The sequence below is a fragment of the Malaclemys terrapin genome, chromosome 1 (genome assembly GCF_027887155.1).
Source record: "Malaclemys terrapin pileata isolate rMalTer1 chromosome 1, rMalTer1.hap1, whole genome shotgun sequence".
NCBI lineage: Eukaryota > Metazoa > Chordata > Testudines > Emydidae > Malaclemys > Malaclemys terrapin.
This window is the reverse complement of record NC_071505.1, coordinates 103146309-103173207: the sequence shown is the minus strand read 5'-3', so window position 1 is coordinate 103173207 and position 26899 is coordinate 103146309. Positions and strand designations below refer to the sequence as shown.

General features: G+C 40.3%; 1 protein-coding gene across 1 annotated transcript in view; it reads left to right on the top strand.

The window, feature by feature from the left end:
* KDM7A (lysine demethylase 7A) overlaps positions 1-26690 on the top strand; it is a 98548-nt gene extending 71858 nt beyond the window's left edge. The window contains 10 exon segments of the mRNA XM_054033738.1: positions 295-384; positions 1519-1722; positions 3975-4099; positions 4793-4953; positions 7749-7846; positions 15226-15374; positions 15526-15731; positions 19333-19418; positions 20711-20987; positions 21691-26690. Of these exon segments, the coding sequence (XP_053889713.1) occupies positions 295-384; positions 1519-1722; positions 3975-4099; positions 4793-4953; positions 7749-7846; positions 15226-15374; positions 15526-15731; positions 19333-19418; positions 20711-20987; positions 21691-21785 (1491 nt within the window). The 3' untranslated portion in view covers positions 21786-26690.
* Positions 26691-26899: the final 209 nt, after the last annotated feature.

Below are 26899 nucleotides of genomic sequence, written 5' to 3'. Positions count from 1 at the left end.
CTGAGAAAATGGAAAGAGCTGAGGGATAGTTGATGTTGCACTCCCTTAAATATCCTTTAGACCAAACATGCAGTGCTACTTTCTAGAGTTCTGACTGGATTCCCCTGCATGTATATTCATTCATACTGTCAATCTACTCTAACTATTACTAATAAGTACTCTGGCTTAATTTGAATAGATTTCCTTTGGATCTAGGCTTTTCATAGTTTCATCTACTTTATAGTAGTCTACTATATAGACTTGATTTTTATCTTAGTATAACTTACTTTATCTTTTTCCACTCTTCACGTACAGCTTGTAACAGAACATGCCTTTGAAATTCCTGACAATGTTAGGCCTGGGCATCTCATCAAAGAACTCTCTAAAGTGATTCGCTCTGTAGAGGTAAGACTAGAAGACATTACTGAACTGCACTGTGTTTCTCTTATATCTTGAAAGTATTGTAAAAACTGTCATATTTACAAAAAGAGTACTTGATCACTTTGAGCTTGTAGCTTTATGGTAGTTGCAACTTTAGAGTCATTGTTTCTGCAGTGTCACTTATTTATCGTCCTTGCCATTTATTTTTGAAAGTAGAAGGCCAGGTGGAAAATTTTTGGAGGTTGACTAACTGCCAGTATTTCTGATTAACCAAAAACATAGCAATTTTTAAGTTGGATAATCTTTATTCTAAAATTGGAAAACTTAAATCTTTTCAAAAGCAAATGAAAACTTCTAAGAGATCTAGTTTTTAAATATTTTTTTTTTTTAGCTTATGCTGTTGTAGGATTATACATTGAGAGTTCTTAGATCTTAGTATTTTGTCTCCTTTCTTCTCCCCTTGTCTGTCCTTTTTCTTTTGAACATTTCTGCTCTTTTGTCTGGTGTATCACCATTTTTTCTTCTCTGTATTTTGTATTGGGCATATTGTGCACTTTACTACTAAGAGTCCTTCAATGATTAGGATTCCTAGTCTTTGCAATGAGCATAGTCCTGTGATGAGAGCAGTGCTGGAAACTGAGGAGAGTAGTGGTCTGCTGAGTGTAGTGGGTATATGCTCTGTACTTCCTTTGTGTAAACAGTGGTTAAGGCAGCAGAGTTGTCATAGCAATTTTTATCAAAAATCACAGTAAAAGTAAATGTAGTAAAAGTCATCGGATTTAGGAGGAAATGATGTATAAAATCACAGGAATGCTATTTAAAGGGGGAGCGCTGCGGGGATGATTGGGTTGGATCAGGGGCACACAGAAAAATCATGGTAGCTGAAATTTTTACCACTGTTACAAATATGCTGCCCTAACAATTGTATGCGGTGGTGGTGGTGATTATATTGTGGTAGCACCTAAAGGCCCCAATTAGGAGAGGGGTCTCCTGCTAGATGCTGTACAGATCCATCAGAAAACACAGAACCTCCCCAAAAGACCTACACTTTTGTTTCTTTTTATGATTGATTATTCATTTATGTGAATGGGAAATCCTAATTAAATGTGTGGACTTGTCCCTGACAGACCCCTCTGAAATATTTGTTTTCAATTAAAGGAGGAGAACAGCAAACCAGCTAAAACTCAGGGAATTCTTGGTATGTGCCCAGTTTCCTCACATGAAGCAACCTCTCCTCACCATTCCAGAAGAAAGGTGAGGAAACTGAGAGATCATACGATCAAAGTTCCTTCTAATCTGGATATCCTGGAGCTCCACACAAGGGAGGTACTCAAAAGGCTGGAGATGTCTCCATGGGAGGAGGCAAGTATTACATTTCATGGACATAAAAGACAAAAACTAGAATGTATAAAAAGTTTAAGCCATATATTAAGATGTGAAAAACAGCATAAGAAATTGGATAAAAAATGTATTATAATGCCACTATATAAATTAGGTAACTCTCACCTAAATTATTGAGAGATCTGGCCATCCTATCTCAAAAAGGATATAGGAAAACATAGGAGATTGAGAAGATAAAAATAATAATGGCATAAATTACTTCTAAAACAGTGAAAATATTGGGGATATTTAGATCAGACAGGAGAGGTTGAGAGAGTATGTTAGAAGTATGCAAAACAGTGAATGTCATAGAGAAAAGTGAACTGGATGCTCTTATTTGCTGTTTTCTCATAATACAAGATCAAGAGACATTCCATTAAACTGAAGGGCAACAAGTTAAATTTAATTTTTGTATACAAAATAATTAACCTGTGAAACTCATTGCCACAAGATGTAATTCAAAAAGAGCCTAGAAGGATTCAAAAATATTTCTCCATTCATATGGATATTGAGGACATAGTTTTTCAACTAATGTAATTGTGTATTTTCTAAAAGGGATGTAAACACTCCTGTTTCAGAGGATAAGCCATTCTTGGAGTTAGGAAGAAAGTTCAATTTATGGGCAGGTTACTGGGCATTGTGGGATTTTTCCACTGGCAGAGACTAGCTAGTCGGTGTGATGTTTTGGGGTCCACCCAGACCAGTAAAGGGTGCTGTCATTCCCTGTTGTGTAACTTTGGGGGCCTTTGGGCTGGTTCAGTTCCCTGACACAAGTATGGCCTCAAGCATAAGGTCTCATCGTGGTTTTCACCAGCCTAGTTACTCTTTGCTGAGTGACACCAACCTTCCAATTCCAGGTCTCCCCAAGTACATCTTCCCCAAGTTCTTAGTTACCAGATACTCAGACCATTCCCCTTTGTGTCACACCCAAGGCATGAAGCCAGCCCCTCTCCTCTCCCTCTCCCCCACCCCCCCCCGTTATTAGCTTACTTTAGCATATACATGCTCCACACCAATTGCACACTAGAGAGCTGCTTGGGGTAAAAACAAACAAAAAGTTTATTTAATAGAAAAAACGCAGATTCAAAGATGAAATAGTAAGGAAAGCAAACATGCAAGTTACATAGAAAATAAACAGAGATGCAAGCTCAGGCTTTACACTTTCATATTCGATAAAATATTTTTTCTAATAATAGTTACCGATGTCTTAAGTTTCCCAGCATAGATCCTAGCTACAGGAGGGATCCAGCATTCATGGACAGTCTCCCACAAAAAGACATTCCTCCAAGTTCTGGATGCTCTTTAGTTCAAACCTCTTCCATTTTAAGAGTTTGCAGGGTTTTTTCCTTTAGTCACTATAGATATTCAAAATGTGGAAATTTTCCTTCTTTCTTAGTTTCCGAAGACTGGGGTTTTCTTTTCGGTTTTAAGCTGTTCTCATTTGCTATGATGGTTCCTCATTATTTTTTCTTGGACTGGATGATGGCTTGAAGTCAGGCGCATCTGTTTGGGGAGGTTGCCCCCCTCTGCCTGATGGGGGAGGTATTGCTGAAGTTGCACCACAGTTAGTTTCAGTTTTCCACATTACCCCCCCGCCCCACCGCCTTCATAACCATAATCTGTATACGTAGCTCATAATGACTGTTTAGTTCAGTGCATTACAAGCTTTCATCAAAGATCTTACTTGATAAACTCTTATAGTAAAATAGCATAGTATATAATCATTTGGTTTAACTGTTTAGTTTGTTGGGTTTTAAACCTTTTTGTCCTCCCCTTGGAGTGTCTGGACCTGATTGTCACAGTGGGTTAGGTAGTAGTTGCCATGCCAGTTGCCCACTTAACTTTTGGTTTGCATCACCCTGTTGCTGTTCCTATTATTTGAGAACAAAGATAACTTCTAGAGGGAGCAGTTTTCAACATACTTGTCTGGAAGGATGTTTGTTGGCATATAGCAATGGAGGGTGGTCACAATAAGCAGAAAAAATCCAAAGGTGAGGGAATGAAATCCAGCAATTTTGTATTGCTTATATCCAAACCTGTTCTATCCAAGCCACTTCAGCCATTGATAGCCAGCTTCAGCTTTCCTCTGCTGGCTATCAGAAATATTCACTATGATCTTTTGGGGAGAAATGCTGCTGTGGATTGGGGGATTCTCTGCTGTGCAGAGAAAAGAAATTTGTGTAAACTCTTGTCATTTGAGGAAATAATAAACCGTCCTGCTTTTGATTCTTTAGGACATAGCAAACTCTAAACTGAATGGAAGATTTAACAAGCCCTTTCAGCCATCTTCTACAGTACCTGAATGGAGAACAAAGGACAATGATCTACGCCTCCTGCTTTCAAATGGAAGAATCATCAGGTATAAAAAGTTGCTTATGGATCACTTGTTCCCAGTCATTTTGGATTGGCGCACTCTCATTTTTTGACAGAGTTCTTCCCTTCTACTTCTGGTAGCTTGTGTCTTCCCTCACACTTACCATAAGGCTTCATGCTGAAAGCAGAGTGGAGAAGGGTCCAGTAGCACCTCTGTGCTGCTAGGGAAGCAAAGAGGTACTAGGATGGTGGGAGGGAAAGAAAAAAGAAGGTATCTTGCATGTGCATTTAGGTTGTATTAAATTCAATTATTTGATTAAACTTCAAATTGTAAATATTTTTAAATCCACAGATTTGTTAGAAGGATAAAGTAAATACTTTCCAAACTAAAAATTCTCATCAGAAATACCATAGGGTCAAATTTAATATGTTCAGAGTCCAGGTTCCAGGAGGAACATGAAATGTACTAATAAATCTTCCCAAAACATGCTGACACAATTATGATACACAAAAAAGGAAGTAAAATGTAGAACCATGTGGCTGTTGCTGCAGAGGGAATGCAGTGGGAAAAAGTTTGATAAAAGGAGAAGAAAAGGACAGACAGTGTGAGAATGAGAAACTTGCCTCTAAGAGAATATTGCAAATAATAAAGAATGTGAATAACTATTTTATGTAGGACTCTAAATAATATACAATTCAGTAAATAACGCTTGTAATATTTTAATTTCTTGTGAGATAGAGATGAGCGACGACCATTTACAGATCGAAGTCTTTACACGGCAGACAGTGAGGATGAGGATGACAGGACGAGGTCAAAAAAGACAAAGACTATTAAGATGGAAGACCAGAGCTCAGGATTGGATGGACAAGGGACTGCAGATGCCCAGAAACCACTGAACAGTAAGCTTGTTTTTGCTGGAACTAAACAATTCCGCATCCTTTATGACCAGAACAAAGTCCACTTTTACTGTGAACCTTGTCTGTGGAACTTTGTACCAACCAACTGGAATATGGCTTTTCACCAAATGGTTCTTGCTTTGGGTACATTTGGCTGTGTGTGTGATATGTAGGTATGTAGATAATTATGAACCAGAAACTGGTGCCTCCATTGTTTAAGATTTTGAGTTGAGCTTTTCACTTACAGCAGGAATTCAACCTCTTTGTTACTTATGGAAAAATACAGGGTTATCCTTCCTAAAATTACAGCACTTACTCTGAGTAAAGAATAAATTTTCTGAGAATTTTCAAGTAAATCTGGTAAATAATTTGAGTAAAAATTAATTTGAAAATGGGTCCTTTAAGAAATGTAGCCCGCAGTGTCTGACTTAATTGAATAATAGACTTTTTGAACTTCCCTTATAGTTAAAACTCACTGAGATTTTGTGCATAGGCTGCAGTTGAAGAATTTAAGGCTTATGGTAATTTTTTGCCATTATTCTTCATAACTGAAGTTTTATGCAGAAGCTAAAGAATAACCTCATGCAGAGAATTCCATGAAGAAACTGCGTCTTTAAAAGAGCTGTCATCTTCCATTGTTCTCAATGGGGCTAAGGCCACAGTTTGTCCTTAGCAAAGATTGGCCACTATCTCCATTCACCTGTTCCTCAGAATGCTCCCTTCTGCCTCTTGACAACATAAGGAGCCATCATCTTCCTTGGGGGCAGATTGGCTTCATTTTCACAGGGGGCCATGGTGGCAATTTTGAAAGAGGACAGTTCTTTGTAAGTTTCTCTGAAGAAGATTTATGCACCAGTTTCTGCTGACAGATAAATTTTCAGTTTTTTTTTTTTTTTTTTACTTTTTATATCTTCAATATGTTTTCAAAAGCTATCCGTTGCACCAGATTTACTCAATGGATAGAGCAGGAGGGAGGGGTCAAGTAGGGTATATGTGGATGTATGTATGCGCATGAAAGTTGTAAGTGGTGCAACAGGGAGGCGGAAACTGCGGCAGGTCTGCGCCGGGGAATGTGGAGGACAGGTAGGGAGGGAATAATTTGCGATGTGTGCAGGGGAATATAGAAAGTTGCAACAGGCATGGAGAATTTGAAAGACAGAAGGTATATCCCAATTTCCTTCTCCCTCCTATCTGCTTTGCACTGCTCTGGCAAAACAAAGTAGTGGTAAAACTGGCTGGTGTGCTCTGGCTGCTTATAGGAACTGCCATACTGGATCAGACCTGAAATCTATGTAGTCAAGTATCCTATCTCCAACAGTGGCTAGCACCGAAAGCTTCCAAGGAAGATGTAAGAACCCCACAGTAGGCAAATGTAGGATATGTCCCCCACGTTAGGTCTCGTAATTAAAGATTGCCTTAAGCCCTTAAGCATGAGGTTTAATATCCATTCTAAAATTTGTTCTAGCATTAACAATAATTCTGGATATTTTTGTTACCCAAACGTCTGATCCCTTCTTGGCCTCAATGGTTTCCTATGGCAGTGCGTTCTATAGTTCAAGTACATGTTGTCAGGGCTGCCGAGAGCTGGTTCGGGCCCTGGTGAAAATTTTTTTTTCGGGCCCCCCAGCAAGGGCGGACTGGCTAAACAGGGCCGACGAGAGGGGGGGGAAAGCCGGGCACCGGTAATTTGTACCAGCTTTCTCCCCCCCGCCCCCGTCGGCCCTGCATGTTGTATGATAAAGTATTTCCTTTTATTTGCTACCTTTTAATTTTATCAAATGTCCCCTTGTTCTTGTGTTGAGACAGGGAGAACAGAAGCTTCTGGTCTATCTTCTCTAGACCATTCATTATTTTCATCCCCTTTCTAAGGTGAACAGTCTGAGTCTCTTCATATAAATTTTTTCCATGCCCCAAATGTTCATAGACTTATCATAGACTTTAAGGTCAGAAGGGACCATTATGATCATCTAGTCTGACCTCCCGCATGATGCAGGCCACAAAGCCGTCCCAACCCCTTTCCCTTGCCATCCTTCTCTGAATCCCCTTTAATTCTTCAATATCCTTTTAGAAATGGGCTTACTAGTACTACGTACAGTATTCTGGATGAGGCTGTACCATAGATTTTATATAATGGTATTATAATTTCCATATTGTTCTCCATCACATTCCCTATCCTAATACTTTGTTTGCTGTTTTTCATGGTAGTTGCACATTAAGCAGAAGTCTTAATTGAGCTGTCTATAGTGATACCCAGGTCCCTTTCCTGAGTTGATAGTTAGAACCTTATAAGGTGTATGTCTCCCCCCCGACTCCCCATGTGCATTACTTCACTATTATCAACATAAAAATTCATTTGCCATTTTTGTTGCCCATTCACCTAGCTTCGTAAGGACTGAAATCCTCTTTTGTCTTGACTAACCTAAACTGTGTTCATATCTGCAAATCATTTAAAAAAAATCACATGGCAATAGTCTCCTTGAGATTCTTGTTTAGTTTTCGTGTATGAAACTTTTAATTAGAAACAACAAGGAAATTCCAAGACACAAACTGTTAAGATGTAGTTCAGATTGAGACTACACATCAGTAATTTGGGGTAAAGGCATCTAGAGAGAGGGGGCTCTCTTAAAAGGAAAGTGGCTTCACTAAATAGCATAACATAAGATTTTATAGATTGGTTTTTGGACATTTGCGGGGGCTTTTGAAACCAGATGTTGAAAACTAAATGCATGTGATTATTGTTTTTGAAGGCGAATGTGATATGATAGATTTAAGAACTAATTTTGTCCTTTTATTTCCAGTGTTCTTTGAAAGTGTGAAATCAGAACTCAGGAATGGATCCTCAGAGTACTCTGATATTTCTGATTCAGAAGAATCTGAGCCTGATTGCACTACCCAGGTAAATGCTAGAGAAGGAAACAGGAGTTGGTCAAATGAAAATCAAAATAGTATTTATTTATATTCATGTATTTAAATCTCGGAGTATATGTACAAAACAATTTTAAAAACCCATTCATGCACAAATTGGGCCAATATCTAAAACTAAAAACTATCGCAAATTTGCTCCTGTACCTAAATCTCTCTCTCACTCCAATACTGGAGTGTCACTGGCACTGTCACGATTTCTTGAGTGAGGATCTTTGAGAGTTGGACCACAAAGGGGATTGTGTAGGATAATAGGGAAACCAAAGTGTATACGCCATGAGCTCTAGTGAGGAAGGTATGTAACAGCCTCTTTCACATCCCATTCCAGATATTGATCTTGCAGGGAAAGTATTGTGTGATTTGGGGCAGGTGGCTTGTTATCCCATCCTGGTAAAAAGGTAGGGTTACCATATTTAACAAATAAAAAAAGAGGACCCTCCACGGGGCCCTGGCCCCGCCCATTTCCCATCCCCAGCCCCTCCCCAACTCTGCCCCCTCCCTGCCCCCTCCCACTCCCAGCTATGCGAAAAGGGCTGCCCGACCGCTACCGGCTTCACGGTTTGCCAGGCAGCCCCCAGACCTTGGGCCCCTGGCCAGCGCTTCCCCAGCACAACTGGAGCCCGGGAGGGGAAGTGCCCAGCCGGGGGCGCAGGGTCTGGAGGCTGCCTGGCAAACCGTGAAGCCGGTAGCGCTTGGGCTTCAGGCAGCCCCTATGCCTCTGGACCCTGCGCCCCCGGCCGGGCACTTCCCCTCCCGGGCTCCGGCGGCGCAGGGTCCGGAGGCATGGGGGCTGCCCAAAGCCCGTAGCGCTCGGCTCTTAAACAGAGCCAAAGAGTCGGGAGGAGCAGAGCCGCCGCGGCCGGAGGCTCTGCTCCTCCCCTGACTCTTCGGCTCTGTTTAAGAGCCGAGCTGCCTGAGCGCTACCAGCTTCGGGCAGCCCCCATGCCTCCCGACCGTGCGCCGCCGGAGCCCGGGAGGGGAAGTGCCCGGCCGGGGGCGCAGGGTCCGGAGGCAAGGGGGCTGCCTGAAGCCCATAGCGCTCGGGCAGCTCGGCTCTTAAACAGAGCCGAAGAGTCAGGGGAGGAGCAGAGCAGCCACGGGAGGGGAAGTGCCCGGCCGGCATTTTCCCGGACATGTTCGGCTTTTTGGCAATTCCCCCGGACGGGGGTTTGATTGCCAAAAAGCCGGACATGTCCGGGAAAAACCGGACGTATGGTAACCCTAAAAAAGGAGATGGAGGTGACTGTAGGGAGGATCTGAAATATGTTCTGAGCAGTCCTGAGGAAGGAAGTGCAGAACAAGCTAAGCCTGCAGAAAAGGCTTAAGTTTAGCTGCTTTGATTTCTTTGATGATAAAGCGAAAGCTCAAGAATGGGGATATGAGTTTTGACTATACACTTTTTTTTTAAAACAGGTGGGGAAAGTACCTACTCTCATGCCCTCAATTGCTTTTGTAAGCATAGTGCTCCTCTGTAGAGACTCTTCTGTAATACACATGTTGTTTTGATAAGTCTTGCTTGTGCTCAGCACAAGTCGAAACATATGTAAATAGTAGATGCAGATATAGCAAGACAGTCATTGTGAAAGTTCTGCCAGGAGTCACTGGGAAGCTGCGGCCTCAGTCCTCCTTTTGCAGTCAGGCAAGCATGAAACGATTTAGAATTACAGAATTTTTGAATTTCAGTAATATGCTTTTGGATTGTTCAGTGTTACTACTTTTTCAATGAAGGTTAAGTTGTGTACTGAATACTTATGACCTTCAGAAGTTCTGTCATCTTTATCTCACTTTCATTGTCTGAGTAGGGGGTAGAGACCTTGTCATGCTTCTGTTTGCCTTCATGGATGGCATCTGCAGCAATTCAACTCAGTATTTTATTGGTTATTTTTTCAGCTGTAGAATCAGTAGCATTACGTAGCAATGCGGTTTCCCCTTAGATATATGTAGCCATTATTGAATTATTTTTGCATTGATGTTGATGATGATGCTTTTAGCTCCACCTGTATTTTTTTTCTTTTCTCTTCATTTACAACATATAATAGTGTTTTTGGCATGTTTAAATTAGAGCTGTCCATTAATCGCAGTTAACTCACACGATTAACTAAAAAAAATTAATTACGAGTAATTGCAGTTTGAATTGCACTGTTGAACAATAGAATACCAATTGAAATTTATTAAATATTTTGGATGTTTTTCTTCACTTTCATATATATTGTATTCTGTGTGGTAATTGAAATAAAAGTGTATATTATTTTTATTACAAATATTTGCACTGTAAAAATAAAAGAAATAGTATTTTTCAATTAATCTCATACAAGTACTGTAGTGCAATCTCTTTGTCGTGAAAGTGCAACTTTCAAATGTAGACTTTTTTTTTTTGGTTACATAACTGCACTCAAAAACAAAATAGTATAAAACTTCAGCGCCTACAAGTCTACTCAGTCCTACTTCTTGTTCAGCCAATCGCTAAAACAAACAAGTTTGTTTACATTTATGGGAGTTAATGCTGCCCTCTTCTTATTTATGGTGTCACCAGAAAGTGACAACAGACATTTGCATGGCATTGCAAGATATTTACGTGCCAGATATGCTAAACATTCGTATGCCCCTTCATGCTTTGGCCACCATTTCAGAGGACGTACTTCCATGCTGATTACTCATTTAAAAAAATGTGTTAATTAAATTTGTGACTGAACTCCTTGGGGGAGAATTGTATGTCCCCAGCTCTGTTTTATCTGCATTCTGCATATATTTCATGTTATAGTAGTCTCGGATAATAACCCAGCGCATGTTCATTTTAAGAACACTTTCACTGAATTTGACAAAACACAAAGGAGGTACCAATGTGAGAGTTCTAAAGATAGCTACCGGGGCGGCTCTATGTATTTTGCCGCCCCAAGCATAGCAGTGAGGCAGCCTTCGGCAGCATGCCCGCGGGAGGTCCGCCAGTCCCGTGCCTTCGGCGTACCCGCTGCAGAATTGCCGCCGAAACTATGGGACCAACAGACCTCCCACTGGCATGCCGCCGAAGGCAGCCTGACTGCTGCCCTCACAGCGACCGGCAGGCCGCCCCCTGCGGCTTGCCGCCCCAGGCACGCACTTGGTGTGCTGGTGCCTGGAGCCGCCCCTGATAGCTACAACACTCAACCCAAGGTTCAAGAATCTGAAGTGCCTTCCAAAATATGAGAGGGACAAGGTGTGGAGCATACTTTCAGAAGTCTTAAAGAGCAACACTCTGATTCAGAAACAACCAAACCACCAAAAAAGAAAATCAACCTTCTGCTGGTGGCAACTGACTCAGATAATGAAAATGAAACGTGCATCAGTCTGCACTGCTTTGGATTGTTATCAAGCAGAATTCGTGAGCAGCATGGAGGCATGTCCCCTGGAATGGTGGTTGAAGCATGAAGGGACATATGAATCTTTAGCACATCTGGCACATGAATATCTTGCGACGCTGGCTACATCAGTGCCAGGAAAACGCCTGTTCTCACTTTCCGGTGACATTGTAAACAAGAAGTGGGCAGCATTATCTCCTGCAAATGTAAACAAACTTGTTTGTCTGAGCGATTGGCTGAACAAGAAGTAAGACTGAGAGGACTTGCAGGCTCTAAAATTTTACATTTTATTTTTGAATGCAGTTTTTTTTGTACATAATTCTACATTTGTAAGTTCAACTTTCATGATAGAGATTGCATTACTGTACTTGTACTAGGTGAATTGAAAAATACTGTTAGTGCAAATACTTGTGTTCAAAAATAAATATAAAATGAACACTGTACACTTTGTATTCTGTGTTGTAATTGAAATCAATATATTTGAAAATGTAGAAAACATCCAAAAATAGTTAAATAAATGGTATTCTATTGTTTAACAGTGCGATTAATCGCGATTAATTTTTTTAATCGCTTGACAGCCCTTGTTTAAATCTGTGTTTATAGGGGGGCTATATCCAGGGTGAAGTATTTCAGTTGCCATCAAAGAATGTAACAGCTTTCTTCTTCAAAGAAGAAGTGCGTGCTCCACTGTAGGTGTGCTTGTGTCCCTGCGTTGTTGATCAGAAAACTTAGATAGCAGTGTCCGTTCGGCCTGCACATGCACCGTCCCCTCCTCATGCCCCACCAAAGGGCTAACCAGCGCGCACAGGAGAGCCCCCTCAGTTTCTTCTCAACCGCCGCTGGCTAGAGACGGAGCCATTAGCGGTCCGTTTGAGGATCATTTTCTCTCTTTCCTTCAGCATTACAATAGCTAGTTAATCCCCTTTTTCTCTTAGTTGTAGATTTTCTTTATTTTCTCTCCTCCCTCCTTCCCCCCAAAAGAAAAGACTTTTAGTTCCCCTTTGTCTAGGGCCCTTTTTCCTCCAGCGCAGGATATGCCCAGCTCACTTGGTTTCAATAAGTGCCTCTTGTGTAAAGAAGCCATCCCTCTAGCAGCTAAACATTCTCACTGTATCCACTGCTTCAGGGAAGAACACATTTCTCAGAAGTGTGTTCTCTGCCAGCAAGTCAAGCCCAGGTCTTGGAAGGACAGGGAGCTGAGACAAAAACTTATCTTGATGGAGGCAGCTCTTCAGCCTCCGCTGGACCCGTGCCAGGAGTCACCCAGATGGCACAAATCTTCCCCATAGCCCTGGATATTTAGGGACTATGGGTCAAAGAAAACAGCCGCAGACCCCTCACGTAAGACTTGTAAAAAGAGAGCCCCGAGCCAGCCAAAAAAGATTGCTGTCATGCTCCATATCTGTCGGCACCGAGACAGTCCAAACACGGTACCCATAGCTCACGAGGGTCAGAAGCGACAGGTACTGTTGATGCGTCTAAAGGCCTGATGGGCATAGGCACTGAGCCAACGGTCCGGTAGATAAGGACAAAGACAGAAACCATCCACCACTAAGAAGATGCTGCCAGTACGAGCAGCACCATCGGCACTGTCAACAGTGAGCCACCTAGCCTCGGAGCACTCGACATGGCCAAAATCCCCTATTCCCTCCAGACCAACTCACCAACAATTGCCATTGGCACTGGTTTGGTCAGCACCACAAGGGTTCTGGCACTCAAGAACTCACGGTATCCGATATACTAGAGTCTCCCTTGATCGGTGCTGGGGCTCCAGTACAGAGTCTTCTCCAGACATGGGAATCTTCACTGACGGCATGTCATGCACCTCTACTTTCTAGTGGTGACTCAGATACTGAGCTGGAGGAGGTTGTCTCTGACCACTCCTTATGCTCTCCTTATGGTGCCCGATATCAACCTGGGGCTCCTCAGTATTCTCCTGCTCCTGTTCCTCAGCCACCATGATATGGCCAGCCATGGGCACCACCACCAGGCACTATCACACTGCCCTAGTGGCCCTACTGGGATCCATGGGCAGCATATAGACTTCACATCTCCGAGGCATCCAGCATGTAACTCACTGTGAGCCCTTGAGACTCTCCCCCCTCAACCATGACATTCAGAACCACCGAACATCTGGAGGAGATCATAGAAGAACCAGAGGGCAGATTTGAGGACCAACATCTATTCCTCCCTAGACAAGGCAGGGATGGCCCCTCCACCATCCTTAGCTGATGATTTCAGGCTATTTCAGGATTTGGCTAAAAGGGTAGCAGACACACTGCAGATACCTCTAGAAGAGGCAAAAAGATATCCAGGAGCTTATGATGGGTATCTTGCTCTCCTGCTCCTCCTCTAGAATAGTCCTCCCAATCAACAAGGCCCTTCTGGATCCAGCCAAGACTATTTGGCAAACGCCTGGCATCGGTCATGTAAATGGGCCAATAAAAAAAAAACACTACATCCCGGCTCGGGATACAGAGTTGTTTTTTCTCATCCTTCCCCAGTTCAATTGGTGTGGATGCTGTAAACTCCCAGAGTCACCAATACAAAGTGAGATCCACCTCTTATGATAGAGATTGGAAACGCTTTGACCTCTTTGGGGTGGGGGGAAAGGCCTATTCCTCTGCCACATTGCAATTTAGAGTTGCAAACTATCAAGCTTTAACAGCAAACTTATTGATCAGCTTCCCGGAGTACGAAACTTGCTAGTGGCCAGTCTCCCCTCTACTTTGGAGTTCTTGTTAAGGACTCTGCGGGAGGGAAGTAACCGAGTGGGGTTTGCCAGCATGCACTGGTTAGCCTTGTGCGGGTGGGGGAAGGGCACGAGGAGGGAACAGAGCATGTGTGAGCTGAATGGACACTTCTATCAAAGTTCTCTGATCAGCAGCGCAGGGACACAAGCACACCTACAATGGAGCACTCAGAGAGACATCTCAAAGAGCCATCGTTACTGCATAAGGCAAGTAACTTCCTCTTGTTAAAGTTAGTTGTTGGCCTTTCAGTTGTTATAGCATAATCGCTGATCTGTCACTTTTTGGGAGGCAAAGATTAACAGACTTCTCTTGTAAATGAAGCTGATATTGAAAGGACTGTGTGTTTGTTCTTTGTACAATGCCTAGAACAATGGGATCTTAGTCCACGGCTGGGGTTCTGAGGCACTACAGTAATACATATATTTAATAATAAAAAGCTGCTGAAAGGCATGGAACAGAGACCTAAATTATAATCCCAGTTATGTTTTGAGAAAGAGGTGGCATCTAAAATCTCATCATTTGCCTTTTCACAGATTTGAAATTAGAGCCTAAAGTTTTATAGTACCAAAAAAAAGTGTTAATGTAAATACTTCAGAATTTCAAAAAATTTAAATTCCCTCCCACAGTAACCTCCACTGAGTTTTTTTCTTTAAAAAAGACAACCCAGTCCCAGATTTTTCACAGCCTTGATTTCTATTCTGTTGATAAAGGTATTCTTCATCAACACATCAGTTTGTTAGGGTACTTAACATATAGAAATCTGAGATTTATATTGCTTTAGTAATCTTTTTGTTCTATACTCAATAAGCAATATATAAATTCAACAGCATACATCCAGAGTATATTTCCATTACAGAACCAAAAAAGGGGCATAATTAAGATTGGGTGGGCACTGTAAGCCAGCTGAGATGAATAATGAATGATGGATCATCTGACATGCAAACTGGATGTATTCTTTAATTGCCTATTTTCAGATTTTAATTTTTGAAGATAAAGTGTAGAGTTTTTGTAAGACAAGGTAGGTTTTTGGAGGTGTTAGCTGTAAATCTCTGAAACACACTTTCAACCTTTTTGACCAAATTTGATAAAATTGGATATATTAGACCTGTATGTGTGTTCAGTGTTATGGCATTCTTTGCACTATTAGCTATTTCTGAGAAACGAATTAACTGGAAGATGGAGAACCTTTAAGTCTAGATTAGAATAGCAATTATAGCTTTAGAGTTGATGATCATGATCTCATGTACTATTTGCTCTTGTTCTAGCTAAATAATTCCTCTACAGAGGAGTCAGAAAGCTCAGGTGATGAAGAGAAACAGGAGGTAACATCAAATTTCAAGGAGGAATCTAAGATGATAAGGGACCTCTGTCAAACTACCCAGAAGCCATCTAAAAATGAAACTCCAAGTAAAGGGTGAGATAAATGATGTGGGAGGTCTGGTTTATAAATTGATAAGAACTTCCAGACAAACATATTTGTAAGCCTTTGTTTAATATGAATATAAAAATTATTTCCTTCAGTGAAATTAAAATTCCCTTATGTACTGTCTGATCTGTTTTTCTAGGGAATGTCCTACCTCGACAAGTACAGAAGAAGAAGCTATTCAGGGCATGCTTTCTATGGCAGGATTGCACTATACCACATGTTTACCAGGTCATATACAAAGCACAGACTGCACAGATAAAAGAACCTCTCATCAGGAACACAGAAGTTACCCCAGAAGTAAGCATAAGGACAGGCAGCCATCCCAGAGTCATAAAACAGAATGTGGTAGGTACTTACATTAACTATCATTGCCACGCTATGTTACACTAGGGGTAAGATTTTCAAAAATAAGTGCCTAAAATTAGGTTCCTAGTTCCATAGTGAAGTTCCTAAACAAGTCTGGCATACTTTCCAGAAGTCAGTGAGATAAGTGTGCTCAACACTTCTGTAAGCCAGGCCAAATCTATTTAGGAGCCTAACTTTAACGAGGCCTTAGCTGTCAACCCAAAAGTTTCTTCAGCACCTTTTGGCGTTACAGGAGTTAAACCGATACGGATGGACGAACTGAAAGCTGTAATTCCCTCCAGGGGAAAAAGCTGAAAGCAATAGTTCATAAGATCTCTCTAACTGTTGCTTTCATGGTATATGCCTCACTAGATAAACCTTAGATTCTCAGTCTGCTTGATGGCTTCTAATACTGTCTCTCTAAAAAGCACATATGGATTTGTTCCTGGAATGCAGATGTAAAGGCTAGACAGTTAATGGCTGTAGCCTTATTCTCATAGGGAGATCAGTTTGGTAAACCTTAGAAAATGTTATAGCTGAAAAGCAGTTGATAAAGGAAACTTTTACCTTTTGGTGAAATGAAAAAGGAGAAATCACAGTCTATTACAGGAGCGGGGAAATCATTTTGTAGTCCACAATATTCAGATACCTACAAAAATAGTTTGGAAAAGGAGAAAGTCCTGCAGAGTTGGAATAGAAGATCTGTTCAGAGAAAAATACTCTATCCAAGCTTATCTCCATACACACAAGCACAGTGTGACTAGATGTGGCCTCTCCAATGCTCCAATACGTCTGTTAGGCTATAAGGTGCCACAGGACTCTTTGTCGCTCAATACTTTTTGTGGCCATGAGTGCGTGGATGTAGGTGGGGAGGAATCTGTGCTGATACTGGACCAAGGTACCAAGAAAATTTAAATTACACAGGGAGACTTCTTGTATTCTCTCTAGTATCAGCAAATTCTCTCAACATCAATAGATCTAAAAGAAACGTGCCTATTCCAAACCTCCACATGAAATTCCTCCATTTTTCTCATAACAATTTGTATTTCCAATACAAATTCTTATGGTTAAGATTATTGACCTGTCCCATAATCTTCACAGATGTCTTAGTGGTCCAATAGCAGCTCTTTGAGAGAAGAGAATCCATACCATTCTTTCTTAAATTGTTTATCAGGACTTAGACAACAATAACACTACAATTCAGTTCTTTCAAGTATGACTTCCTGATAAACCACAAAAAACATCTGCAGCCAGCAAGATCATGACTCACCTAGGTGTCCAGATAGTTACAAAGAGAGATCATTTATTGTGTAGGTGAAGCAGTCAAAGATTACGGCTATACTTAGACTGTTTCAGCAGAAACCAGAAGTCACAATTGTCACCTTGTGAGATCCCTTGGGATGCTTGGATCTTGTATTGATTCTTATCAGGACAAGATAACATAAAGCTGCTACAGACCTTTACACTGTCCATTCTTTGGACATCAGCCAGTCTGGGAAAAAGTAGATGGTTCCAAAATACCAGCTTATCACTCAGGAAGAACCAAACACTACTTACCATAGACAGACTTCTGGGAGCCTACATTAGTAAAATGGTTCAGGGGTTATACTTTCAGGAGATGTCAAAAAACTGACTAGAGTTCAGGCCATTTTGACTAGGTCTGTAAGAGTTTTAGGAAGAGATGTCTTAAACTTATTCTGAGAATGACAGACGCCACCACTGTAATAACATGCATCATTTCCCAAGGAAGAAAGAAATTCAGTTGCCCTTTATCTAAAAAGCAGTCCACCATCTGTCATGGGAAAAGAGAAAATTTGTTCTTGAAAACTCGTCACGTGAAAGGGAAAAGAGAGATCAGCACTGCCTGCCTATGATACAAGAATTAGACCAAGTGGAATGAAGTCTCAGCCAAAGACTTGTTACCATGATGATTCACCAATTCAGAGTCAAATCACCGATTCTTCTTTGAGAGGCCTCTGCATAATCCCACATTTGGGATACAGCAGCCATGTGCAGCTCAGAAGGTGGAACCTAACTAGCATTGCCCATCTCACGCACCCCTCTTTGCTTGGCTCTTACCTGTTCATGAGCATTCTAGGGTGTGTCTGTAAAAGGAGGCATAGTACTCCAATTACCTCTGCTCCTTCCACCTGCCAGAGATGACAGACAAAGAATAGCTCTGGAGAAGATAATCCCAGATGTCTTAAACAGTGCTTTAGTTGTTAATTAGTTTCTTAGGTAGCCTATTTTTATTAAAGTTAAGGTTTTTAGTCCTCTCAGAAATTGACCCAGCAGTCTCCTCCTTTTCTACCCATCTCCCATTTAACCAAAGTTACACACAATATCTAAGTGAAAAAGGCTTTAATTACCTTAAAACTGTACTGACCAAGAAGGCTGTGATTCTCCAGCCTGATGTAGGTTAAATTCTTCTATTCTGCTCCCAGCCCACCTTTGGTTTTCTCAGCTAAGCCCTATCCCCTCATCGAAACCTTACTGAATAGCTGTCCTGGGACGCTCTTGGGTATGAGGTTTACAAATCAGCATTGTTGTCAGCTTTCATTTTCCTTCATATGGGCATTTAGATTGTAACATTGTAGAGTAGGGTCTATTTTGTGTCTTGCAGTCATAGAAATATAGGGCTGGAAGGGATCTTGAGAAGTCAAGTCCAGCACCCTGTGCTGTGACAGGGCAAATTAAAGTAAGCCACCTTCCCTGAGATGGGTTTGTCCAACCTGTTTTTAAAAATCTCCAGTGATGGGAATTCCACAACCTCCCTTGGAAGCCTATTCCAGAGCTTAACTACTCTTTTATAGTTAGAAAGTTTTTCCTAATATTTAACCTAAATCTCCCTTACTGCAGATTAAGCCTGTTACTACTTGTTCTACTTTCAGTGGACATGAAGAACAGTTGATCACTGTCTTTTTTTATAACAGCCCTTAACATGTTTGAAGGTTACTAGGTTCCCCATAGTCGTCTTTCTTAAGAATAAAAACGCCCTGTTTTTAACCTTTCTTCATAAGTCAAGTTTTCTAAACTTCATCATTTTTGTTGCTCTCCTGTGGACTCTCTCTCCAGTTTGTCCCCATTTTTCCAGAAGTGTGGCACCCAGAATTGGGCACAGTACTCCAGCTGAGACTATCCAGCCAAAGCATACCAGCACTTTAATAAAAACAAACAAACAAAAAAACCCAGTGGTGAATGTGAGTTGCAGAAGGCTTGCACCTTTTGTGGACTGTCTTACAAGGATGCAGAAAAGTCAAGAAACAGATATTAAGGAAGCATCCACCAGGCATATTTTGATGGTACTTAGACAGTACTATGGCAATGAGGGCAGCTGTTCTCAACATCAGTACTTTCAGACTATCATATTGAGGGTCAGCAGAAATTTGGGCAATTTGATGTGCCAAATAGGTATGGAGGGGAAGTGAGAAATCTGACATTTCTGATGTGTGAGATCTGTGGTAACAGACCCTTGTATTATGAGAATAGTTTGTCTAAGATCTTTCACAATACTTTTTCTATTTCATCTCAATTGTAGGTTTCAAGTTTTTCAGTCACAATTAAGAATTTCAGAGTTTCAACTTCCTAAATTTCTTTTTAGGTAAGCACACGAGGGAAGAGGAAAGAAGCATGGGGACTTCAATATGGGCAAGACAGCTAAATGCAGCTTCCAGGGTTACCCCTCAGGTAAGACAACATTTTAACCCTTGTTATAGAACAAGGAGTATGCAGCTGTCAACAAAAAACAAAACCAGTAAACTTGATGAAGGTATCTCCCTACTGCCCGTCTGGTAACTAAATAACTTTGGAGCTGGTAATTGATGACTATCTGTATCATATTTTATCTGAGCTGTTCTGCCTCTTTGGATGTTTTAGGAAACCTAAGTATATTATAAAATTATTATAAAGACACTAGGTATCTTAAGAAAAAAGGTGAATTTATTGTTCACGAAAGGTTCCAGATTGATGATCCACAGACATGAAGTCTTACTTCAGACAGAGTAAGTTCTAGCTTTCCCATATTGCCCAGTCAAACTTTATTTGGACACTTCATCACCTCTTTCTTTACCCTCTAGTCATACTGCCATACAAAGCTGTCAATTGTGTGGTGGTTTTTGAGATGTGGACACTTGCCCATTAGAAACTGGACTAAGGCAGCTCAACTCATTTCACATAGGCCACCAGACAGTCAGTAGTTGGTGTCATCTTTGAGTTCTTAATCTGGGCTGGATTCAAGTCAGAGGCCAGAAGATGAACGACTCTAAATCCTGTTACCAATTCCTCTGAGCCTCCCAGTTTTTCCTGGCATCTTAAATGCTGTCCATTTTACCTCTATAGCGTGTGTTCACTAGAAATGTTAGTAATACCTCAAGTTACAGGATCCTGATACTATTTAGTAACTATATTTTAATTGCTTGGTAATTTAGTATTCTAGAGGAATATGTAATTACATGGTAAGGCTTATGGTTTTATACTTCCTAATTTAGAACTGTCTGTGTCTTAACTACTGAATATTCAAGACAAAGTGCCAATTTAAATATTCACTGATTGTGATATTGTTCCTTATAGTTAGGAACTGTCTGTGAAATCAAGGACATTGTGTTCACACTTTGGTCCCTGCAAAATAATGAAAGTGGAAAAAGTGGGTTATATATTTTTGTGTGTTCCTTACTTCCCTGTATCTGTATTAGCAACAGTTAAACAGTTTACCACAATTTTAGTGACTTTCATAACTGCATGTGAAAAAAGTTACACAGAAATATCATGTTGTTATAACTTGAGTTTTTGAACGGGCATATACTGTAGAGAAAAGGACAGGATGTTAAAACAGACCAGCTTTATTCCTGTTAGAACTGTATCTTCATTCAGAAATATTTAATTTGTCCAGCAGTACAATGAGAAGAATTAAAAGGTGTTTGCATTCAGAAATTATAAGTCCTCATGTGTGATTGATTTCCCCCCCCCCCCTTCTGCTCCAGGATACAAGTAAAGCTCAGAAATATATTAAGAAGGAGGGTGCATCAGAAGCTAGTCATAAGGTTCAGGAGAATAGAAATTTTACACACAGCAATGGCTTGAGCTTCCAACATGGCAAGTGCACGCGGGACTCGACCCTGATCCAAGGGGAGTGTCGGTTGAGTGACGGCAGCCTCAGCCCTGATAGGCCATATGGTGAGACATCCTTGTCTATACCCCTTCACCCAACCAAGAGGCCGGCGTCAAATCCACCCCCTATCAGCAACCAGGCCACAAAAGGTAACATTGTCTTCTTCTGTCCTTTTTCCCTCCAGAAAACCTGGTGTCCTATTTTTGATGATCTAGAAGCTTAAGAAAAACTTGTCTGAAACATAAGCAGCAAAAAGTGAAGACCTAGACTTTGACAAAAACCCAACATAAGCATCACCTTGCAGTCAAATTTTGGCATGGGGTAGTTGTATAGTGGAAAAAGAGAGATTTAATGGGGTTATGCCCAATTTGAGCTTTCCCTAGTTAGTGCTGACAACTTCTGCAAATTTATCAGCTATGAAGTAATGATATCTAGTTTAGATTAAGCATCTGGGCTTTTTTCTTCTTTCTGAGATGAGATACTCAAAGTATGAGGCTTTAAAGGTGATGGTCTTAACTAGTTATCTCTTTAGCTGTGTAATTTAGTTGAGTACAAATCTGAGGGAAGGGCACAATTCAGAGAGCAGAGATTATTGGGTTTTCCTATTTAAATTAGGAAAATCCGGAAGTATATAATCAAATTCTCTATTATAATGCTGACTGTAGCTTAGGAAAAGTAACTCTGAATTTCACGTGTCCATTATGCCCACTGCTTTGGTCCAAAACAATTGGACAGAGATGAACTGCGATGTAGAAAAGTCAGACTACAGGAGAGAATCTGCTTTCCATTTAGGTTTCTGTTTTACAAAATCGGTTCTAAAAATAGACTGATATACTGGTTTCAATTTTCCAGGCAAGCGTCCAAAGAAAGGAATGGCAACTGCCAAACAGCGCCTTGGGAAGATCCTTAAGCTGAACCGAAATGGCCATGCACGCTTCTTTGTTTGATGTAGCTGCTACTACTGCTGCTGCTGCTGTCTTTCCTTCACAGCCAGTATTGAGGGCGGCAGAGCCTGGAGCTTCTGCTGTTCCTCTGCCCGAAGCAGACTTGCATGTACCATGTAGAACACTGCCTAATGAACAAAAAAACCAATGCTGCATTTTCACTGTGCCACACCCGCTCAGCAATAACCATTTGGGAATGGGGAAATCTTCAGAGAGACAATGGACTGGGAAACAGTCTCTCATCAGGGCTTGAATATCACTTTGTTGCTGGTAGTGTCTGAGCTAATTCATGAGGGGGAGATGATAAAGGTGGTTATCCATAATTTATTTCTGACAGATTTTTACAACTTTTAAATTCATTTTTAACTATTTATTTGGAAGACTTTTTTGTGGGGGTTATTAATTTAGATTTAAGAATGTGAAGGTTTTTAATTGTTCTTGATAATGTATGTTTGGTGCAGTGGAGAGCCACATTAATGGTGATTAGTCTGGACTCCTAAATTTGATATTCAGGTTATAGTCTTAAACAGGGATGTGATGCATTATTAATTATTTTTAAATTAAGTCATATGAAATCATATTTTATATTTTTTTCTGCTCTTTATAAGCTATTGGTTGGGCTTTTGTTGCCCTGTAAGGTGCATGCGCTCTGCCAATTTAGTTCCCTTAGCCTCTCCCCATTCCGTACACATTGCTGACTCACCAAAGTGGAAAAGCAAAGACTCTTCTGTCTACAAGGAGAGCATGATTATTCAAGTTCAGTAGCTAACGTCTTAAAAAGCACCCCTCCCTCAAATTGGGGTTTATGCTCTTCCTTCTGACATGGTTGGTGTTCGGTCCAGGCCATGTGATTTTTCTCTCTTAAGGAAAAAATAAAATCGCTTTGAGAAGTTTTGTTTTATACAACTTAGTTTAAATGTTAGTACAGAGGAGAGCAACTTTTATATTTTCCTGGGGGATGGGAGAGAGTGCAATATAATGGGTTAAGTTTCATATTTCAGAATAAGTGTGTTGGTTGAAGAAACAATTCTTAAAATATAAATTGCAGAATTAAGATTTGGCAGATGACTTCCTGTGGTGGGTGGAGGGAGCACTCAAACCAGTGATGATCGTTACTGTACTTCAAAAATGTATTTTACTGAGGAACTAAGGAGGCAGCTGAACATGTGCTGCTTGCAAGGCTGCACATGAGCCACTTTCAGTCTTAACAGGTGCATATGTAAGTGTTGAGTTTAGTAGCTAGCTGATCTCAGAATGATCATTTGTGCCATGCTTTACATAGAGCTGATAGTAAATGCCAATTCTGAATTACCTGTAAATAATGTTGATTTTAAATTTGTATTTTTCTGTAATATAAAATTAAATATTTAACTTTTCAGGGTGGGCGGAGAGGGGAACAACTTTACTTGATTCTGTAAAAAGGGCATTTTGCAGGGTCCAGCCAAAAGTAAAACATTGATGTGCTAGGGATACCATCCTGTATAGTGAGAGTGAAAAGGCTTGGTTTAGCTATCCTATTTATTGATTTGTCTTAACTCCACTCAGTTTGCCTGTCCTCCATATTCTGTCCTGGATAGCTTCTTCCTGCTGTGCTTAAAAACAAATTCAACTTTACCTTCCTGATTTACATGTAGCTATATCCGTGTATACAGCTAGATTAAAGATCAGAACTAGCTAAGTGAGGGCCAGCCCATTTCTGGATGAGAAAATATCAAAATATAACATGGGTATGCATTGGGCAAATAGCATTCATGATTTTTCTTTTTCCAGAACTTGCAAATTGTTTTTCTCTTCGTCCCTGCCCAGCTTTTGATTTGAAAGTAGTGTAGACATCAGAGTTAATTGATTTTGCTAACCCATAGCCAAAAACCCGTTGGATGAGTTCAAGCTCTGTTGGCAGACCATTTTTATTTAATGCATGCTGCCAGCCTTGTTTAGGGTGCTGGGGAAAGGGGACAATAAAAGTGATACTCGCAAATTACCATCTAACAAAAGACAGGGAGCAGTTACTCTACAGGTTTCAAAAGTGACCAGAAATAATAATGTTCTCAGGCAAGAAATTTTCCAGTCAGTAATGATGAGAGGAAAAAATACTTTCAACATTCAGTATGAAATTTTAATTCTATCTTCTGATATATTCTCATGGAAATATTTGATAAATATGTAGCATGTTATCAATACTGGTTTAAATTTATAAGAAAAAAGCTTACCTCTGGTCTGTTTGTGTCTGCTCAAGGGAAACCAGGTCATACCTGCCAGGCTTTGAGTAACTGGGTCAGTTCTGGCAAACCAAACCAAACTGCTTTTCTCTTACTGGCTATCTTTTTTTTTTTTTAATATTAATTAAGACAACAGAAGTATTTCACAAGGGACATCAAGCAGAATTGGAGGGGAGTAAAGACTGTTTTTTTTAATGTAGATTCTGAGAACACTACTCACTGAAACAGAAATATGTCATAATGGAATCTGGAATTAAGGAGGTTTGGAATATGGAACATACACAATGCTGCTTTCCCTGTGACTTGTCTGCAGCAGGTCTCTCTTCTAAGCCTCCTCATTAGCAAAGTATATAGCTATCATCTTACTAGTAGAAAAAGTACTTGGCTGGACCCATATATGTTTAATGGTTATTTCTAGTTTTCTTTCTTTTTCCCTTCTCTCCCACTTTTTCAAGGTGGCTCTCCATTGTAGTGAGTGTACTAATGTCTCTTCATAGGCTGTCAACAGGCAGAGGTTCATTTCCATTTTCTCCTGATTTCCATGCTTCCAGCAGAAGTCTTTAAGAGACTAAAACTTGATTTGGGGTGAGAGGGAACCTCAGTCAATCAGTTTAAAAGAAATTGTCTTGATAATTGTTAACAAATGAGTCTCCTTTTGGTAGCTTGATGAAGAGGATGTGCTGATCTCACTTATTCATGTATTTGTATGTTGGGATGTTATTATATTCTTGGAAGAAAACACTGTTGCACCAAGCTTTTTGTAGATGGACTGATCCTGGTGCTATAGAGGTGGAGAGAGAACCTGTCTTTTCTCACATTTCACTTTTGGGGGGGAGGGGGGTAGATGGATAGGAGCACTGCTATGGGGCTGCCGAGGGACTGAGCCCTCCTATGGGAACTCATTTTCAAGGAGGATATTTAAAGGGGGGAAAAAAGACATGAAGAATATGGACTTTAAGATAAAATTACTGTACTTATTTTTTAAACTTTCTGTTGCTAGAAGGAAAAATTATATGAAATTAAACACTTGGGGGTTGCTCTTCTCCAGGTACTCAAGTTCTTATAATTTTTAAAAAGAAAAATGTGAAAATGGAAAGACCACCTAGAAATTATATCAAGGACTCTTCCAGCAACTTTCCCCTTTCTTCCTGTACTATACTTGCTAATAAAGCCTGGCTACAAAGTAGCCCTTAATGACCTCTGAGGTAGATTACCTATGCAACCTATAATATTCTACATGAAATAATTCTTGAAGAAATCATTTCAAAAGGGTTTGATGTTAAGAATGAACAATTATTACTTTCTGGCCACATTTTAAGCTGAAGTACCTGTATTAATTTTAATAGAGAGAAGAGAGCACAGTGTCATGGCCATCCTTTAAAAAGCTTCAGCTTTCCCAAGCTGTGTTCTATGGCACAGGCTGCTTTCATTCACCAGGGCATGAAGTCCTACATTTTGAAACCTTTGCAGGAGTTTAACCCAGGGCTGAGTTATTATCTGACTGACCCTTGGTTGGTAATTGTAGGGACTGAGCATGGCTGAGGCTAGAACCAAACCATAGCTAGTGACCCCCTCTAGCCTCCATGCCACCAAAAATCTTAGTGTCTTTTTAAAGCTCTTTTATATAATACTTCCAGACCATTAAAGGCTGTCCATGGCCCTGGGACTAAGCAAACCTAGAGCCGCTTTATTTTGCAGAAGAAATAGAAATGAAACCAAGGCCTTACTGTTTGTGGTTAAACTGGATTAAAAAGCTGCAACATCCATTTTTCAAAACAAAACAAAAAAAAACACCACAAAACCATTTCTGGTTGCAAAACAAATGGTGAATCATGCAGGGGGTGGGAAATATGAATAGCACTGATTAGGAAATGCATGTGCTTCTTCATAAGCTGCATTTCCTTTTGGAAAAGGACTTTTTTCTACTTTTAATAAAAAAATTAAGCCATAACAGTTTCATTCTGTGGGACGGGAGTGAAAGGGATCACTTTAAGAGATTATATTAATATGAATTATCACTTCTGCTGGGATATGTCTAATTTTGTCAGTGCTTTGGCAGTTATTTCTTTTTTTAAAATCCATGAAATTTGAAAAAGGGGATAGTTCTTGGCTATATTTACTAGTTTTGTAGTAAGGTTTTGCTGGCCCATTTCTTTCCCTCTCCCTTTTCTACTCTAATTTCTATCCTTTTTTGAACATCTGTGGAAAATATTGGCTTGTCTGCCTGAATAGGGGTCTCCGTGTGCATGCGTTGGGGGTGTGTGTGGGTGGGTGTGTCTTTTTACAGAAACGCACTACAGTGTTGAGTATTTGGCTGGGAAAGGGGATGCTGCAGCTTTAAGAGCATTTTTTCAATTCATAACAGTATTTCCCATCCTCTTTTGCCTGCAGGCAGGGAAAATGTATGTACAGTATTTATTTTCATTTCAATTTTACTTTAAATTTGTAAGTTTCTATAAGTAGCTCACATTGGTTATTCTAGGGGAGGACAAGTGGCTTGTTTAAATTTGTATTTGATATTCATAGTTTCCAGTTTCTGTACTTTAAAATATTGAAATTAAAAAGTTGTACTTATGTTTTGATTTTAGCAATCTGTAGTGTTTAATTTCTACAGGTTTTTGTTCACTTGCTTAAAAGTGTAAATACAGAAAGTTGTAAAAAAAAAGTCTTATGAGGAAAAAAAGCTTAATTCTGTTTCTGGGTCTGATTTTTGTGGCCGTTATTTGACTCTTGATTTTGATGAAGATGTACTTGAGAGATGTGGGGAGTGCAGTACATTTTCTTACTATTTTAAAGTGTAAGTTTGCTTTCTATCAAAACAGTCTCTGGGAGCTGAATGCATTTTGTGAGGATGTATACTGTCTTTTTTTGACAGATAAATGTAAAAAGAAATGGTTG